General features: G+C 35.7%; 2 protein-coding genes across 2 annotated transcripts in view; one reads left to right on the plus strand and one right to left on the minus strand.

Moving 5' to 3' along the window:
* Window positions 1-20,122, minus strand: part of LOC307169635 (SLAM family member 5-like) — a gene marked incomplete at both ends in the record, with an annotated part of 281,304 nt that overhangs the window by 27,737 nt on the left and 233,445 nt on the right. The gene's annotated exons all lie outside the window — the stretch shown is intronic.
* The window catches only part of LOC307170521 (uncharacterized protein), a gene marked incomplete at its 3' end in the record, with an annotated part of 29,083 nt that overhangs the window by 2,456 nt on the left and 6,505 nt on the right, over window positions 1-20,122 (plus strand). The window contains exons 2-7 of the mRNA XM_079891646.1: window positions 6,088-6,423; window positions 7,653-7,748; window positions 7,999-8,091; window positions 8,222-8,263; window positions 18,469-18,786; window positions 19,425-19,562. Of these exons, the coding sequence (XP_079747772.1) occupies window positions 6,088-6,423; window positions 7,653-7,748; window positions 7,999-8,091; window positions 8,222-8,263; window positions 18,469-18,786; window positions 19,425-19,562 (1,023 nt within the window). The remainder of the gene's footprint in view (window positions 1-6,087; window positions 6,424-7,652; window positions 7,749-7,998; window positions 8,092-8,221; window positions 8,264-18,468; window positions 18,787-19,424; window positions 19,563-20,122) is intronic.

The following is a 20,122-nucleotide window of genomic DNA, read 5'->3' on the forward strand; positions in this document are numbered from 1 at the left end:
TTTTAGTATAAATTCTATACCACCTACTTTTTGAAATATAAAATTAGGTACCGTATACCATATACTTTGCTTATATTTTAAATAATTTTGAAGCCATTTTGAAGCCATTTTATTTTAAATATCATATTAGAGGTCTTAAAATCCAAAACATTCAATCCTCCTTCAACTTTTTTAATATAATGTGATTTGTTCCTCCAAATAAATTTAAAGAGTTTAGTGTCTATCATTTTAATTAGCAAGGGGGGTACCTCTAACACTTGAGCATTATAAACCAACCTGGATAAACCTTCAGCTTTAACCAATAACACACGACCAGTTAAAGAGATATCTCTCATTAGCCAAGAGTTCAATTTCTTTTCAAATGATTGAATGATAGGAGTAAAGTTTAACTCATTCCTGACTTCCTTATTTTTTGATATCTTAATACCTAAATATTTGACAACTTCTTTCACAGGAATATTGCATATTGTGGTAAAGTCACATGAACCTAGAGCCATAAGCTCACACTTATTAATATTTAGGGAAAGACCAGATACAGATGAAAATAACTGCAAACATTTTATTGCTTTTCCAACTTCAGTATAATCTCTTAAAAAAAGAGTAGTGTCATCAGCTAATTGTGTGCATTTAATTTCTGTATCCTCTATTTTAATACCACGAAAATTGTCCTTCTTAATATGAATGGCCATAATTTGTGTAACCAACAAAAAAAGTAATGGACTAATAGGGCAGCCCTGTCGAATACCCCTTTTAATTTCGAATCTATGAGAAGTTCCATATGCCAATTTTACAGAGCTATTAATCTTATTATATAGGGTTCTAATTACTTTTTGAAATTTGTCCCCAAAACCGAAAAATTTAAGAGTTTTAAAAATAAAGTCATGTTCAATTGTATCGAAGGCCTTGTAAAAATCGACAAACAGAATAAAACTATTATCATTAATAATTTCATTATAATCTATAAGATCTAATACAAGTCTAAAATTATTACAAATATGTCCTTTTATAAATCCTGACTGCCCCTCATCAATAATAAATTCTAATCCTAACTTTAACCTTTCAGCAAATATGGAAGCAATAATTTTACTATCATTATTAATTAATGTAATAGGTCGCCAATTATCTAGTGACAATAGGTCTTTATCAGGCTTTGGAATTAAGGATATTAGACCTTGTGTCATGGAGGGTGGCAAAGCTTCCTGATCAATAGATTCTTTAAAGACCATTAACAGAAATTCAACTAGATCATCTTGAAATGTTTTAAAAAATTCTGCAGTTAAGCCATCATTACCGGGGGACTTGTTAAATTTAAGTTTTTTTATAGCTGTTCTTATCTCTAAAATGGATACCTCCTTATCACAAAGAGCTTTAAAATCTTCCTCAATACAAGCTATATTTTGTTTAAGGGGTTTTAAAAAATCATCTATTTTGTCTACAGAATATGTATTGCTGGAATATAATTTACCATAAAAATCGGATACATACTTTGAAATAATAATAGGGTCCTGTGTTTCATGGCCATTAATATTAAGCTTTCTAATAGATGTATATTCTCCATTCCTTTTCTCCAAATTATAAAAGTATCTGGAATTAGTTTCTCCTTCCTCCAACCAACGTCTTCGTGATCTAACAAATGAACCTTTTGCCTTGATTATATATAATTTATCTAACTCAGCCTGCAAATTAATTAACAAATTAGAATTCCCATCACTGTCATTATTAGTAATATTACAAATAGCTTTAATAATTTCGTCTTCCTTTAATTTATTAGACTTCGCAACTTCTTTGCCTTTATCAATTGCACTAATTCTAATCTGAAACTTCATGAGCTCCCAATTTTGACAGTATAAATTTGTACGCTTAGCTTTATTCCAATATGTTTGTATTATTTTCTTAATTTCATGTTGAAAACTATCAATTTCTAATAATCTATTATTAAACTTCCAATAAGTTTTAGAGCTTTTATATGATGTTTCGTTATTCATTTTAATGAGAAGATAAATCATTTTGTGATCAGACAATATTGATGGTTCATTTGATTCTCTGTTTGTATTTTGTTCTAATGAACTAGAAATTAACCAAAAATCAATTCTTGACTGTTTAGATTTATCCCTATTACTCCACGTGTACTCTTTCAAATGTGGGTATTTATATCTCCATATATCAATTACCCTTACATTTTCACAAAATATTGATAGCTCTGAATCACTTGTAGGTGATTTAATTGGAATAGGAATTCTATCCATCTTAACATTTGGGACAGTATTGAAGTCCCCACCTAGAATAATTTCAATATCATGAAATCTTTTCCTTATTTTGCTTATCTCATTTTCAATTTCAGAGAACAAATCAGCATTATATTTTTTTTATATTTGAGGCATATACAGTACCTAACAAAAACATTTTACCATCAATGGATACCGTTAGGATTATCCATCTCCCTCCATTGTGGACTTTGCTATTAACAATTTTACCTTTAAATGAACCTTTTAAAATTGCAACTCCTGCTGAGTGATTACTTCCAAAAGAATGCCAAATTTCGCTGCCCCACTGAGATTTCCAAAAATTCACATCTGAAGAACAAGCATGAGTCTCTTGTAAGAAATAAAAATCTACATTAAATCTCTTGCAATACAAAAAAAACAGCCTTTCGTTTTGTTAAATCTCGAATACCCCTCACATTAAAGGAACAAAAAGATAACGACATGAACTTTTAATGAACACAACTACAGAAGAAAGAAAGAAAAACTCTTAAGAGCTAAGGTATATGTAACTCAAAGGGTGCAAATTCCTTATCCGTTTATAATTTTACCTGGGAAATTACTTTGTATTTTACTTACTTTTTTATTTTTTATTTTTATTTTTTACTCCCCCTCGACCATTCTCATTCACTTCACAAATCCTCAATTGAATTATTAGGTCAGAGACCATCAGAACCAAACCTTTATTTGGGGAAAATTTCAACGCCATCATCAAAGGCTCTACTCCCCACAAAATAAGCTTTGCGACCTTTCTCTCTGGCATCCTTCACCATATATAGGCCACAGGAGCTTTCTTCTCTCCACGTCCAACGCCGTCAAGTCTTCTGTAAACCGTAACCGCTGTGCTTGAAGGAATTCACAGTTCTTCGCTCTTTTCCAGAGTAGATCCCGAGTAGACCTGTTCGTGAACTGAATTATCGTCACTCTTGTGCTTCTTCCTTGTTCTTTCCGACCCAGTCTATGAACAATGTCCACATCAACCTGGCATCTCTCCTTTAACTCTGGAGCAACTGAGCCGCAAATTCCAATCACCTGATGCTTGAGATTTTCATCCGCTTTCTCGGGAACACCGTGGAGCCTCAAGTTCCATCTTCTCCGATATCTTTCTGCTTCATTAACTTTTCGTTCAAGCTCAGCAACTTTCTGCTCGTGCGATTTAGTGAATTCTTTCACCACTTTCATTTCGTCTTTCAAGTCTTTAACTTCATTCAGCGCGAAGTCAATTGACTTTTTCAAAGTTCCGATGCTGAGTGTATTTTCCCGAATCAAATTCTCCAGGTGGCCCGAACTCTCATTAATTTTCTTGGATAAAAGAGTTACAATATTCTCTTGCATCTCAAGAAGCGACGGTTCGTCTTTCTTTTTTTTTGGAGCGAGGTTTTTCTGGCGTGTCAAACTCATCTGGCATATGCTGAATATCTTTCTCGATGGAGTAGCCTACAAGTGATCTGCCATCTCAATGTCACTGCTTATCCTTTCTTCTTGACTTTTCTTTGTCTCCACCGATATCGATGCTTTAGAAGCAGTCTTCTCTTTTCGTTTAATGGCACCACCAGAGCTGTTGATAGTACTCGGCTTCATTTCTTGAGAGGAAATCAATATCCAACAAGTGAGGGGGAACGATTCCAAAATCTATCGTCTATAATAATCCAACGTAAAATACATGCAGCATAGTCTATAAAATTTTGTTAATATATTTCTCCCTTCACGACTATTTGGAAAGAAACACCCCAAGGCTTTCGCAGCTAAAAAATAACATCCACCATGGCCGCCATCTTGCCACGCCCCTAAAACCAATTCTATTGAAGCACTGAGTAACTGTCTGGGTGAAATAAAAGATTGGATGTCACTAAATTTCTTACATTTAAATGACAAAAAAACTGAAATTATAATTTTTGGGAAGCCGGATATCTCAGGTTTAAACAGGGCTATAGGCCCATTACTCCCTAATTACAGCCCATCTGTAAAAAATCTTGGAGTCATTATTGATAGTTCTTTTAAATTAGAGAAACAAATTAGTTCAGTAGTTAAAACAAGCTTTTTTCAGCTTAGACTGTTGGGGAAAGTGAAGCTGTACCTGCCGCAAAGTCAACTAGAAAAAGTTGTACATGCCCTCATTACAAATCGCTTGGACTACTGTAACTCTTTATACTATGGCTTAGATCAGTCGTCTATTCACCGTTTACAGTTAGTACAAAACGCAGCCGCTCGCCTGTTGACAGGGAAAAAACGGTTTGATCATATTACTCCGGTACTGTCGTCCCTCCACTGGTTGCCTGTTGCTTTCAGAATCCATTTTAAGATTTTATTTGTTTTTAAATCTTTAAATGGATTAGCACCGTCTTATTTAGCGGATTTGCTGATTATGCACACCCCAATCAGAGCACTTAGGTCAAATGACCAGCGACTTCTAGACTGTCCTAGATCTAGACTGAGAACCAGAGGAGACAGAGCATTTTCTGTTGCAGGACCTAAGCTATGGAATGCTCTTCCCCTCAATATTAAGGAAGCTAGCTCTATTGAGTCATTTAAATCGCTTTTAAAGACTCATCTATTTGAAAAATCTTTTAATACAATATGAGCTGTGACGTTGTGATGCTTGATTGTAAAAATGTTTACATGTGTTTTTAACTATTACTATTATTATTGGGACATTTTGCCTATGTAATTTCTCTCTTTGATTAATTAGTATGTTTTTATGTTTGGTATGAAGTTCTGTACAGCACTTTGTGGCAGTAATGACTGCTTGGAAATGTTTTGCGTGTGTGTGTGCGTGTGTGTGTCTGTGTGTGTGCGTGCGTGCGTGTGTGTGTGTGTGCGTGCATATTTTTTTTTTATGTGTCAGTGTCACCAATTTATTTTTGTGGTGGTACTGCATTTTGGATGATTTTATTTTACAAATGATAAGAGAACAGTTTTTATAGTCTCAAAAATGTATTCGTGTGTGTGTGTGTGTGTGTGTGTGTGTGTGTGTGTGTGTGTGTGTGTGTGTGTGTGTGTGTGTGTGTGTGTGTGTGTGTGTGTGTGTGTGTGTGTGTGTGTGTGTTGTGAGCAAAATAATTCTGCATTGTGGATGCTTTTTGAATTGGTGGAAGTGTGCCACTTTATTTCTGTCATTTCTGTCGATGTGTTCTGCGTGGTTTCTGATTTTGATGATGAATTTTGTCTATTTGACCACGAGTGTCACAAATTTTGTCACGCTAACATAAAAACAGATATCATTCCAATTTATCTATTTTTTTTTTTGTAGATCTAGAAAGGGTTAAGAGCCGTAGAAGGTTTCATACCATTTGGACAAAGGGAACATTTTTTTTTATTTGAGCAAAAGTCATTTGCGGGTCAAAAAGACCCCGTGGACCATCAGAGGGTTAATACATGGTACCAACCCCAAAAATTAAAAATTATCTGTCTATGTGTTATTTATTCTTTCAACACCTCCTTGAGATGAACTTTATCTTCTGTAGCCCAATCATTATTTAACCTTCTATAGCTATATTTATCTGTGATTTACACATACCCTGCGTGTATGCTACAAAGACATGACAATACTTGTTTGAATACTTGTTATTCAGAAAATATGTACCGTATTGTATTGAGAAAGGGTATAAATGAATCATGTGTGTTGTATCGTATGATGGTGATTAAGCTAAATTGTCCATGAGTCTAATGCATGTTTGTCTGATGAGTGAATGTGTGAATCGATGTTCTTCTGCTGTTTGTTTGCAAACATTATGAATCAAGACACACAATCTTTATTATGTATGGAAAAACATTTTCACAGCACTTTGTTGGTTTTAGTTTAAGTCACTGTTCATTTCTTCTTTAGGTGCGTCTGCTGTTGGTACAGACGGAGTATCAGTGTCTGTGATAGAGGGAGATTCAGTCACTCTTCACACTGATGTTAAAACAAACCAACAAGAAAAGATTGTATGGTATTTTAATGACACTCGCATCGCTCAAATCAGTGGAGATCTCAGTAAGATCTGTACAGATGTTCAGTGTAATGAAGGCACTGAGAGATTCAGAGACAGACTGAAGCTGGATCATCAGACTGGATCTCTGACCATCACAAACACCAGAACCACAGACACTGGAGTTTATAAACTACATATCATCAGTGACAGCAGCCACAGTGAAAAGACCTTCAGTGTTACTGTTCATGGTGAGTTATAATGTTTTAAAACAATGCACATTTAAATCACATCATTAATGTGTTTAGTGAATTATTATTATTTATTTTTTATTATTTTTTTTGCAGTTACATTTCAGAGGAGTTTTTTTTCTTTACCTGTATATTAATTCACATACAGTATGCAGATCATTTCTAAAATATGTTTCTAAAATATATATATATGTGTATGCAAGGCAAGTTTATTTATATAGCACATTTCATACACAATGGCAATTCAAAGTGCTTTACATAGAAGAAATTAAAATAATAATAAGAATAATTAAAACAGTTTAGAAAAATAAAAAGTAAAATACAGTACAGTACAAACAGTCGGACGAACAGTGGCACAGTGCTCATTCATTAAATGCATAGTTAAACAGATGTGTTTTGAGTCTGGATTTGAATATGACTACAGTAGGAGCACATCTGATCTCTTCTGGAAGCTGGTTCCAGCTGCGGCTGGCATAATAGCTAAAAGCGGACTCCCTTGGTATTTCTAGCTGATATGATCCTAGTGATCTGAGTGATCTGTTGGGTTTATATTCAGTGAGCATATCTGCAATATATTGAGGTCCTAGGCCATTGAATGATTTATATACCAGTAATAATACTTTAAAATCAATCCTAAATCTAACTGGGAGCCAGTGTAAAGACCTGAGGACTGGTGTGATGTGTTCATATGTTCTGGTTCTGCTCAGCGTTCTTTATGAGCTGCAAATGTCTTATGGTCTTTTTGGGAAGGCCAGTGAGGAGTCCATTACAATAATCCACCCTGCTGGTGATGAAAGCATGCACAAGTTTCTCTAAGTCTTGTCTGGAAACAAAGCATCTAATTCTTGCAATATTTTTCAGATGATAGTATGCTGATTTAGTTATTGCTTTGACATGACTACTGAAACTATATATATAAAAATGTAACTACAAATTTAGTTCAGTGTGATTTAAAACTGAATCATTACCAGTGATGATCTGTTAGTTTTAAAGTTGTGCTCTGGTAATACTGACAGTTTCTTAAACAATTTCTGATCAGCTTCTCTCAGATAAATATTATCTATGAAAAATGTGTTCATAATCATTAAAGTTGGATAAATGTTGCTTGTGTCATATTTAAAGTCTAGAATTGCTTGCACAATCATATTCATATTCACATCTCTCTCATGTTGTGTAGTTTGTTTGTTTTCAGCAAAATATCCTCCAGCATCTGTTGGTTTGTGTTTCAGCTGTTTCTGCTGCTGAACGAGATGGAGTGAAGAAAAAGTCAGTGAAGGAAGGAGAATCTGTTACTTTAGATCCCAGTGTAATGGTTTCTGTCAGTGGTGAGTATAATTCTTTGTAATTCAATGCATTTTAAAATACATTTCGATGTTTTAAATTAATTCAAGAGAGCTTTGACACAATGTTATAAAATAATATATAAGTAATGCATATTACCTGCACCATTCTTTGATAGTCTCAGTCTTGTCTCGTATCAACCACATTGATGATTGGATGTAAACCTTCCTGCTTCAAATGCAATCAATACGACACTCTCTAGTAACAATGACTGTTTGTCTCCAACTGTTCCAGATTCAGGTCTGTCTGGAGGTGCTATAGCAGGAATATGTGCTGGTGTCGTGGTTATATCTGTTCTGATGGTCATTGCTGGAGCAAGAATAAAAGGTGAGAATTAAACGGCTGATTTAACAAGACCGAAATAAAAAAATTAAGTGTGAAAAGAATTGTTAATTTGCATTTTCATTCTAATTAAACAAAGTTATGTGTTTAATTGAGCTTGTTCTTGTTCAAACAGGCATCTGGACGCAGCACAGTGATCAGGGGTCGGTTGGTCTCTAAAAGGTGGGTCTAAGCTCTACGCTGGACTTAGTTACGTCCAGCTTTCCGATTGATACGCCTGTTGCACCATCTAAAACTACGACCAGCCGCAGCTAGGCTTAGCGTAGACGATGCACGTACACACTGACATGTTTTTACTGCACTAATATAGGTGAGACGCCGTTCGTGTCACGATGGTTACAAATTGAAATTTATTGGCTCCAGCGAAAAGAGAAAATTACTGCTGAACTGAAAAAAAGAAAATTAAATTATAATAATAATTCTATAGATTTATATAGCGCTTTTCTGGGTACTTAAAGTCCGCGTGAACCGGAAGTTGCAAACGACTGTTCTCCAGTGTTGTGACGTATTTCCCAGTGAAACGGAATATTGAACAGAGGGCAGGGTTTTACTCTAGCGCTCCTCCTCTCCATCATGCTCATAACAGACTAACGGTTTGAGGGGAGTGGTTAAGCGTTTCCCAAACCAAGCCGTCAAACCTACATCATCAGAGAAGGAACGCCATTCCAGACCGGAAGTAACTTTTCAGACTTTGATTAAAGATTAATTTTCTTTACATTAACTTGCACGGATTAATTTTTTACCACAAGACTAGTAATATGCGCTAACAAAATAAATAGGGTCAATTTTGATTTCAGTTGGACTTTAAATCGCTTTTACATATGGAAGGGGGCAGAAAGTAACTACCGTATTTTCCGGACTATAACATTAAGTCGCTCCGGAGTATAAGTCGCATCAGTCAAAAAATGTGTCATGAAGAGGAAAAAAAACATAAGTCACACTGGACTATAAGTCACATTTATTTAGAAATTTATTTCACGAAATCCAAGATCAAGAACAGACATTTAATCTGTAAAGGCAAGTTATTCAACTACACAGTAGCACACAGAACAACAGGCTGAATAGGTGTCCGGTATGTTAACGCAACACATTAACAGTTATTCAGCTACACAATAGCATAGAGAATATATACCTGGGAGGCTGAATAGGCTAAATTAACATAAGCCAGTGAGTCCAACAAGCAAGTTACCAGTGAGTCCAACAAGCAAGTTACCAGTAAACAAGTTCACCAAGCTCCCGCGATCTCATTCCACATCACTGAATCCAATGAATTTTCTTCATCCTTGGTGTCACTTCTGAACAACTCCGACCCTTTCGCGGCTGTAGACGGTAATGTTTTCATCTCAGTCTGAATTAATTTTGATATACAAGTCGCACCTGACTATAAGTCGCAGGACCAGCCAAACTATAAAAAAAAGTGACTTGTAGTCTGGAAAATATGGTAATTACAAATACTTTCGTTACAGTACTTAAGTAGATTATACAAGTATTATTTTTATTAAATTTTTTTCTACTTTCTTGAGTAGAATTAAATAGTACTTTTTACTTGAGTAGAATATAAATAAAGTATTCAACTTAGCTACATTTATTTTCCACCAAAAGTACAAAGTACTTTGACAAAGGTGCTGATGGAGCAACAGGGCGAGCTGATATTTGACAGACACTTTTTAAACTACTGTGGTGGAGCCCTGCGCTTCAGCCAACAACTGACAGGTCTGAATTGTTTAATATAGGATGCTATAACAGGGTGTAACATTAAAGGGTTACTTCAGGATTTAGCATTAAGCTTTGTATTAGTAGAAAACCTGTAGTATTTTCGAATTACCGTGCTTTCCACCCTCATATCCCCCTGAGACAAGAGATTTATGTATTTTTTGTCTGGAAAAAATCCTCCGATGACGCAAAAATCGTCATTTTGCGTCATCGGAGGATTTTCTGGCCAGAGGCTAAAGACTACAGCCAGTAGGAGGCGTTGTTCCGCATGTTTTCAGCCCGCCCATAGAGGGTGGGATCTCACTCACGGAATGTACACACAGTGTCAGCCGTCTTTCTTTGGAAGCTAAGCTAGCAGGCTCTTGTTCTGTGGAGAAAGCTGAATAGTAGGAGAAAGCTGAGTAAGTAACCATCCTCCTTTTCCCGGACTTGTCCGGCGGGCGAGATCGTTCAAAATGTCCGGGATTCAGCTTTTGCTTTCTGCGGTCGCCATTCATTGTTTACATGCACACCTTTCAATCTAACTGAATTCATTCCGATTGGTGAATTTGAATGTAGTGTTTACATGAACGCTAAACAAGTGATCGGTTGATGTGCGTTTTACCATTGCTAAGAAAAATTTCCGCTCCTCCGTGAGAGATGCGAGACCCGGCGCGTCTCAGTAATGAAGCCACCGGCCTCGCGCCGTTCTCCCGCGGCCGTCAGCCTCGTCCTGCTCGCCACAGTAAACATGATGAATGGCGACTGTAGAACGCAAAAGCCGAATCCCGGACATTTTGGACGATCTCTAAATCCCTCGCAAACTCATCACGTAGGCTAGCTTTGTTGTTTTCAACTGCGCACTCTTACCGGTAGGCGTGGCCTCCTAAGGCAGCGAAGCAAGTGCATTCTGGGAGTTGTTGTCTTTCATCCACATAAGCCAAAAATACATTTTCTGGCTTTTCTCAGTCTAGAAAGCTCCAAATTAAAAAATTTATTCACATTTCTTCTACTTAAATGACCTATTTTAAATACACATTCATCTTCCCAGAGGTGAAGTATCCCTTTAATGTACCCTCTGAATAGTTGTCCCTCTTTTTTAAAAGTTTTTATCACTATGGAAGCAGAACTTATTAGCCAGATAAATGAAATAACACAAATATACTTACAAAGTAGCATTCTTTGGTATCTTGTATTTTTGTGTTTATGTAACAAACTTCAATCATGATAATGTTCCATGAACCTGTATTTTCTTCCAGAAGAATGGTGTTGAAGACTCGGCCCCTCTAATTCTTCAAGTGGAACGCCTCATACTGATGCCAAATATCAGTGTTACAATCTGTCATTTGCCATCAGTTATTGTTCACAAGTATACCTACCTCTACCTCACAATATTAGGGCTATCACAATATTAGGGGGTGGATGTGGGTTTGTCTGGAGTAATCACTGTTTGTACTTAGTAAATAATTTGAAATAAAAATAAAGTTGTCCTCCGACGAGGGGGGGTGGTGGCGGGCAAAAAAAAAAAAAAAAAAAATCAATATTACAGTATATTTAAGATATGCACTTAAGCTATGCACTTATAAATGTTAGTATCAAATAAGCTGTCTACTTGAAGGTGTTCTAAGAGATGTTGGGTGACGTCACTTCTTGTTGACGTTCGAAGTATTGTCAAACTGAGGCTAACTCTGCTAACTGTTTGTGGAGCCTGTGGTGTCTACAGAGACCAAGTCTTTTTACAGTGTGTTCAGGGGACAGGCAGCTAGCGGATAAAAAAAAAAAAAAACGCGTGACATCGCTTAGAGCACCTTTAAAGCCATATCTACACTGCCAGCGAGCTTGTTTCATGTGCCTAATGTGAAGAAAACAGCCAGCATATCATTACTATTACATAAAGTCAGTAATAGTGGTTATAATTTATTTATTATTATTTTTTTTTCAAACGGTTATCTGTTATTTTCACAATAACTCCTTATTGCCACTTGGCACCCAAGTTCTGTTCAGTTAATGGCACATGTACTGTATGTATTTTCCTATAACAATATACGAATGATTCACATTCCATAAATGAATAGGGTCAACACCCATTAGGGTGTTACGGAATGTAAAACATTCCAACCAAATGAAAACTTAACACAATGTGCCAAATTTCTACCGATATCAATGTAAAAATAAAAAAGTAAAACACTTTCTGCCAGACTATAAGCTGTAATCACCTTTATGCATTAAAGGATTAGTTCACTTCAGAATTAAAATTTCCTGATAATTTACTCAACCCCACATCATCCAAGATGTTCAAAACATTCCAGGATTTTTCTCCATATAGTGACTTCAATGGGGTCCAACGGGTTGAAGGTCCAAATGTCAGTTTCAGTGCAGCTTCAAAGGCTCTTAGGAACGCAGTCGCATCGCAGAGCTAGTGTAAGATGAGCATTTGTGGTTAAAAAGTATATTTTTTTTTGTCATTTCTTTTTCCGAAAATGGCAGATCGTTTCGCTTGATAAGACCCTTATTCCTCGGCTGGGATCGTGTAGAGCCTTTAAAGCTGCACTGAAACTGACATTTGGACCTTGAACCTGTTGGACCCCATTGAAGTCACTATATGGAGAAAAATCCTGGAATGTTTTCCTTAACCTTAATTTCTTTTCTACTAAAGAAAGACATGGACATCTTGGATGCATTTGAGTAAATTATCAGGAAATTAACTCTGAAGCGCTTTGAGAAAGGTGCATTACAAATAAAATGTATTATTATTATTTATATAATTAACTGGATTTATTAAAGGGAGCCATACTTCAGAATAAGGTTGATTAATTACTTTTAATAATAACTCTGAACCAAATAATTGCCTGAAGACAAACAACCATTCTTAATACTATCGCTAGATGAAGAACAAGCATTAGACAGGGTAAATTGTTAATTTCTCTCTGGATAAAAATAATACTTAATAAATCCCCTGTAGCTTCCGTTAATAGAATCATCTCAAAGGTACTCAAGGATGCCTATTGCCTTCTCTAACATTTGCACTTTTTTTAACTACTGAACTACTGGCAGCTGCAATTAGGCAATCCTATAGAATTTCTGGAATTTAATCAGATTCATACTGCCATAAAATAAGCTCATATGCAACAATACAACTCATTAACCGTTTTAGCAGGGTGTCTGGCTACTTCCTTTGCACAAAGTCTGAGATGCCCTATCACTGTTAACCTCTCTTACAAGAAATAAAAAAAACAACCTTGACTGATATATCAAACTGACTTTTTACATAAAAACTGTCGCATAACATTCATTAAAGAGTAATTCTCACCAAAATGCAGCCTAGGGTCTTTTTGTTAATCTACCCGAGGCAAACTTTCATTTAAAAGCATAATTAGAATGGAAACGACACTTTTAAGTTTGACCGTATTTTCGGTTTCGGTCAAATTGCCTTTTGAATGGGAGTGCTTGGGGCACTTCTATGATAGCATCAAAATCGCTATTTTTAAAACTCTAAGAAGGCTCGACATTACATGAAACTGTGCTTGAAGTATCACCAGGGGCTCTACACATGAACTCGAGCATTGAGAACATTGTTTGTGTACACAGAGTTTACTAAAAAGAAAGATTTTGAACAACTCACTGTGTTTCTGTCCGCCGGCATTTTGACAGTCAAAAATAGTCCATCTCCGAATGCAACCGAATGCAACGTAACAGGGAGGAGAGTAAAGATGGAAAGCTCCTAAAGCTTAGTTCCATATCATTTCACGGATAATTTATTGTTTTGTCGTTAGTGAAAATCAATATTGACCTTGTATTTGAAAAAGGATCCTTTTATAAGAAACAATACTAAAATTCAGAGTCAGTTCATTCGCATTCAGAGATCAACTATTTTTGACTGACATAATACTGGCGGCCGGGAACAACAACAGCTACAGTGAGTTGTTCAAAACCTTTCTTTTTAGTAAACTCTGTGTACACAAACAATGTTGTCAATGCTCGAGTTCATGTGTAGAGCCCCTGGTGAAACTTTGAGCAATGTTTCATGTTGTGTCAAGCCTTCTTAGTGTTTTAAAAATAGCACTTTTGATGCTATCATAGTCGTGCCCCTAGCACTCCCATTCAAAATGAACATTTCCCCCGAAAATAAATAACTTTTTTTTTTTTTTTTTTTTTTATGATTCCTGTGATTCAACCCTCAGGTTGGTCCTCCTCTCTCGATAGTGCAATAAGAATCCTTGTATAAAACCATCCAACTTGCAGAAGCAAAAAGCAATAAGGAGAATTTGGAACCCCTACATTTTCTTTTCTTTTCTTTCTCAGCAACTAATATATCCATCATTCGACCCAAACCTAAATTCGATTTGACTAAACAGAGACTATAAACTTATGACACTATTAGATATTAAATCTCTACCGTTCATAGACAAATCTTTAAAAATGGATCATGGTTACAAAAATAACATCGGCATCACTACCTCATTAAATGCCTGGTGAAACTATGCATTAACAAAATAAACAATAACCTGACAACTTGAATTATCTACACTAGCCATAGCCAAACATCAGTAACAATTTATACTCCTTGCACAAACTAAAAATAAATAAATAAATAAATTATACTTGACTGAAAAAAAACCTCTAAACAGACCTCTGCCTCAATCTACTTGTACAAACTTTTGTCTACATTCCTTCAATACATAGATACCTCATAGTGACTGTTCACCCAGACTGCCAGACTTAGTAATAACTTATTTCAACAATCCATTAGAATACTTAACTCACATTAACAACACAGATATGCTGGCTGTTGGACTGACTAAATCACATATGCTGTTATTCCTTATGCTGCAACTGTTGTGGTACATTTCAGTGCCTTAAGCAATAAGCACATTGCACCATCCATGGGTGCTGTTTACACTTGAGTGTTTACATCAATGTTTATAGTGTTTGTTGGTTTACATCAATGTTTCCATGAATGTATGTACATATTGTGTCTGACTGTTTACATGCAAATGTGCAATACGCCCACTGTGATTTTGAATTGGTAGTGGTGTTTCATTTGTTACTGTACTTTGCACATTGAGCTTTGGTGTTGTTTTGTTTGTTTCTTTGTCTCTTTCCCTTAATTTTGTATTTGTGACTTTTTCTATTTTTTTTATTTTTTTTAAAGTTAATAAAAATATAAAAACATACAGGTTTTTTTTCTTTGGAGACATTTGCAGTTGCAAAATGGTAGTAAACATCAATTTACCTGCATATAATCAGCATATTGCAAAATGTTTCGAAACACAATATTGTTGTATTGTGGTTTGTGATAATATATCGTCTAATATTTAATAAGTTTTAACATTACGTAAATACTGCTACAAAAAAGATAACCCATTCATCAGTAATACGAGGAACAACTCAGCACATTACCAGCAACACAAGTGCTTGACATTTTTCAGTATAAATGTTTTACTTCAGCTACTAAAGTGTTCCAGTCATTAGCACTACATGATAAACTCTGTTTCTTGTCATTTTGCACTATAAGACATTAATGCACTGATGTGGTTTGTCATTAGTTTTTTGTCCTGTCTGGTTTTAATCTTTTAAAGATTACTTTTAAATTACTAATTGATCTGCCAGTGTTTGCTGGAATAAGACGGGCATTGTCACAAACGCCATCATGCTGTGATACATGAACTCTCTACACAGAGCAAGTGTACTTTTGTCAATACTTCAGTGCAAATCATGTTATAGCTCAATTTCCACACTATGGTAAACACAAATATCTCCAGATATGACTGATCATTATTAGGTTCTTTGTTGGAATTAGGTTGTAATGTTAAGAAAAAGAAAGTATGATATTTATGAGGTGCTGAATAGTTTATCATATTGCCGTATTCTTTCATTTAATTTGGTGTCGATTCATGCATGTGATGCGGCAGATGAAGACCTTTGAACATTAAAATTCTCCTGAAATAATGTTATCTGCCTACGGTGTGCCTTGTGTTCAGAGCAAAACATTGACAGATTGTTTTCATTACAGAAGTATTCATTTGCTCAAGAAAAAGTTATGCCTATATGAACATTATTTTCTTACAATGGAAAGGAGACTGAAATATTGTAACAGGTCTGATTAACTCATCACGGCTGAAATCTGTGAGTTTGTCAGGATTTTAGAGTTTTTTCATTAGAAATAACTGAGCTAAACTAACACTAAATCATTTGTAGAATAAACATATCTCTATATACATTCAACACTGATTAACTAAACGTTGATTTAACATCTAGGATTCAACCTTTGACCTTTACTCAAGCTAACTGGCTGTTCAACTCGATTATTAACAATATGAGCACAATGTCTACTACATTTTAAAAGCTTATTTCTTTTCATTTAGTCATAATTGGATGAAAGTAAAGGCTATTCTAAAACATTCCTGGTTAGTACACTAGATGGCGCTCCAGTAGTACACTACACTGCTTTTAGTATAGCCTTCTTCATGTTTAAATGAAAGGCCCTGTCCCAAATGGCACACTTCATGGTGCACTTTCGGTTTTGTGGACTTACAATGGCTGCTGCATGCACGCGCGTGTCCAGACAGTTTCTGGTCCCATTGACTTCTATAGTAGGAAGTCAATGGGGCCAGAAACTGTCTGGTTACTGACATTCTTCTAAATATATCCTATGGAAGTTTTTTCCTAACATAATTAAAATTAAAATTAAAATGCTTAAAAAGCATTTTAAGCTTTTTTATTTTATTTTTATTTTATTGAAATAACTTCCATACCTTTAAGTCCACGAGACCGTAGTGTGTCCCATTTGTCATTTTAGGTCTCAGAAGGGTGCTCGCGAGCGCCCCCATGCGGTCGATTTGCCGAGCCGCCACTGAGGCGAGCTCCACAGCAGACTTCTTCCCAACAGTCAAAGCGGCATTACGTCACGAAAGTGCGGACTCAGGGGAAGGCCAAGAGCCATACACTGGGCAATTCATATCAAGTTCAAACTATGATATGTGTGATGCTGTTCTTACAACAACAACAACAAAATACCATGGTAAACAGCATCAGTTATTGTTACTGTAGTAGGCAAGGCAAGTTTATTTATATAGGCCTAGCACATTTTATACGCAACAGTAATTCATGCTTTACATAGAAGGAATTAAAATAATCAAAATAAATAAATACAAATTAAACAGTTTCAAATAAATAATTGCATTTATTGTGAGCTGTTGACTAATTTTTACCCAAAAATCGAGATGGTCCTCACTGCAGAGCATAAAATCCGGGGGGAGGAGTCGGATAAAATCCAACTCCTCCCACCTTACATACCTAAACCTACCAATCTCCACCCCCTGATCCCTAAACCTACCCATCTCCACCCCTAAACCTACCAATCTCCACCCCTTATATAAGATCCGACTCCTCCCCTCGGATCTTGTGTACTGCATTGAGGTGCTACTGCAAAAATCGGGGCATCCCACTGGGATCCAAATACAACCTTTAGCATGTTTTATTTTAGCCTACTACTTTGATATAAAGTATCAATTTCTTTTAAAAGAGATGACTTTTACAAAATACACATTTGAGTGGTAGTTAAATATGATATTTCTCCCTTTGTGTCAAACACAGTTTCTCATCTTGGTTTAACGTTTCCTTATATTAAAGAGTCACAAAAAGCTGTTCATAAAGCAAGAAACAACTCTTCACCTAAAACGGTCTCAGACACACTCTGAAGGTATATACTTTCACCTATATGCTGTTTGTCCAACAGATCAAACCATATTTCTGAAGAAAACCGACCGCAGCGGCTTTCAGTTTGACTCAGATGTCAGATACTTTTAACTTTGAACTTTGGTATTTCCATACACAAAAACTGACAACTGAATAAATATATACTATTGTTAGGTCTCAATTTTAGTTTATCCAATATCCATACAATATTCTTCTACTTTTTACATATTTAACACAGACAACTACTAGTTCAAAAACAATGTTAAATGATAAAAATTAAGAATGCTTGCTACAGTTAAAGAACAGTTGAAGCCTTAATAAATGCCAGAAGAGAATCTATATGTAACTTTTAAATCCGTTTATTGTGTGTGTGTGTGTGTGTGTGTGTGTGTGTGTGTGTGTGTGTGTGTGTGTGTGGAAGGTGGTCAGATTCTGTTGGGGGAGGAGGATTCATGCACTAGATGAATGCCTATCAGCAAAAAGTAGGTCAGAATTTTCACTAAACATTTGAAGAAAATGTTTCACACGCTTGTTTTGTTCTGTTTGAGTTGGTGGAACTTGATTGGTAAGTTATACAAACATTTCTACTACTTAATTTCTTTCTGTTTCTGGGTAATAAAACTGCTGCTACTGAATTTTGTTATCTGATGAATAATTACTGTGAGATCTACTAACTTTGGATTCAGGTCTCTGTTTGTGATCAGAGACTTAAAATGTGATTTCTAGACCTGATGAAAATGTAACAAGTTATGGAAAATAACTGAAATTTCTACAGTGAATATAAATATCTCTGGCTGAGAAAGAGCAGCTTGCAAATGCTCCCTGCAATGTACACATTCATTTATAAACGTGTCTTTTCTTTTGTATCTTTACGGTGGTTTTCAGTTCATGTTTAAATGTTACAAACTAGAACTGATTTCAGGCTTTGTAAACCAACGAGAGTCTTAATCTGTTCCTCTTCATGTTCTCCAGGTGTGTTTGGTGAGTCATTATCAGTGATGGAGGGAGATTCTGTCACTCTTAACACTGATCTTACTGAAATACATGAAGTTGAAGATATACTGTGGGCATTTGGAGCTGAAAAGTATGTCTTAGCTCGAATCAGAAGACAGAACCAAATCTTCTCCACATATGATGTTCCTGATGGGAGATTCAGAGACAGACTGAAGGTGAATCATCAAACTGGATCTCTGACCATCACAAACACCACAACTGAACATACTGGAGTTTATCAACTACGCCTAAGTGGAGCGAAACTGTCATCAAAAACATTCAATGTTTCTGTCTATGGTGAGTCGAGATCATTTTATCCTGTCCATCACAAATTGTTGTTTTATTAAAGGGATCTTTCATTATGCCACAAATGAATGCTGAAGATTGAGCTGAACTTGTATTGAACCCAGAATATTTCTTTAACAGTTTAATAATTTTATAGTTTAAGATGACAGAACCACTCATTAACGTTCTACACACTACACAAAAATAAGACTGTTGATTTTTATCTATATTTTTGTTTATTCTCTAATTTTCCAGCTCGTTTGCCCGTACCTCGCATTATCAGAGATTTTTCACAAAACCTTTCTTCATCATCATCATCATGTTCATTGGTGTGTTCATCAGTGTTGAATGTGTGTGATGCGACTCTCTCCTGGTACGCAGGAATCAGTGTATTGTCCAGCATCAGTGTGTGTGATCTCAGCATCAGTCTCTCTCTACCTCTGGAGGTGGAATATCAGGATAAAAACACCTACAGCTGTGTGCTGAACAATCCCATCAGCAACCAGACCACACATCTGGACATCAACACACTCTGTCACACATGTGCAGGTACCACAGCACTGATGATATATGTGTGTGTTTACTGACCTGATCTCTGTCTTCTGTTGGAGATCTGACTGATGAGTTCACTTCTTTCTTTATCATTACAGCACCAGACACACTCTCTCCTTCAGTTCCTCCAGTCTCAGTGTCTCTGATAGTGTTGATCTCTGCTGGATCTCTGATGATTGTTGCTGGATTTTGGATCTTCTGGATCTGCTGGAAACACAGAAAAACTGATAGAGAAGGCAAGAATAACTGCTTTTAACAAGTGTTAACAAATAATAATAAATAATAAAATCTACTCCAAATGCATTTTTTTCAAGTCCAATTTAAATATGTATTTATGTAGGTAATGTAATTTAGTTCTTAAATAATGTTGGTTATTGATTGTTGCATTGATCTGAGCAGCTCTTTACTCGTCTCACACACAAACACTGATTCTGGATTTACTTTTACTCTGGTAATAGTGATGTTTTGTGTGTGTGAAAAGTAATAATGTCAAATCCCATATTGCCATTTTTAAAAGTTCTGTATTAAATATATTTAATTAATTGTGTGCAATAACTTTCACAGCCTAATAATCACACGTGTTGTAAAAAAAAAAAAAAAAAAAAAAAAACATCTAGATTTGTATTTTTAATCTCTTCCTGTTGTTCAAACAGTTCAGATTCGTGAAGATGAGAAAACTTCTGTTGTTATGTTACTTCATCCATCGTTCTATGAAAGAAACACACACACATCGGTAAGATCATTTATCATTAGTTTCTGTTGTGTGTGTTTGTATCATTCAGCAGTGAGTCAGATG

Source organism: Squalius cephalus, assembly GCF_949319135.1.
Source record: "Squalius cephalus genome assembly, chromosome: 13".
Lineage (NCBI taxonomy): Eukaryota > Metazoa > Chordata > Actinopteri > Cypriniformes > Leuciscidae > Squalius > Squalius cephalus.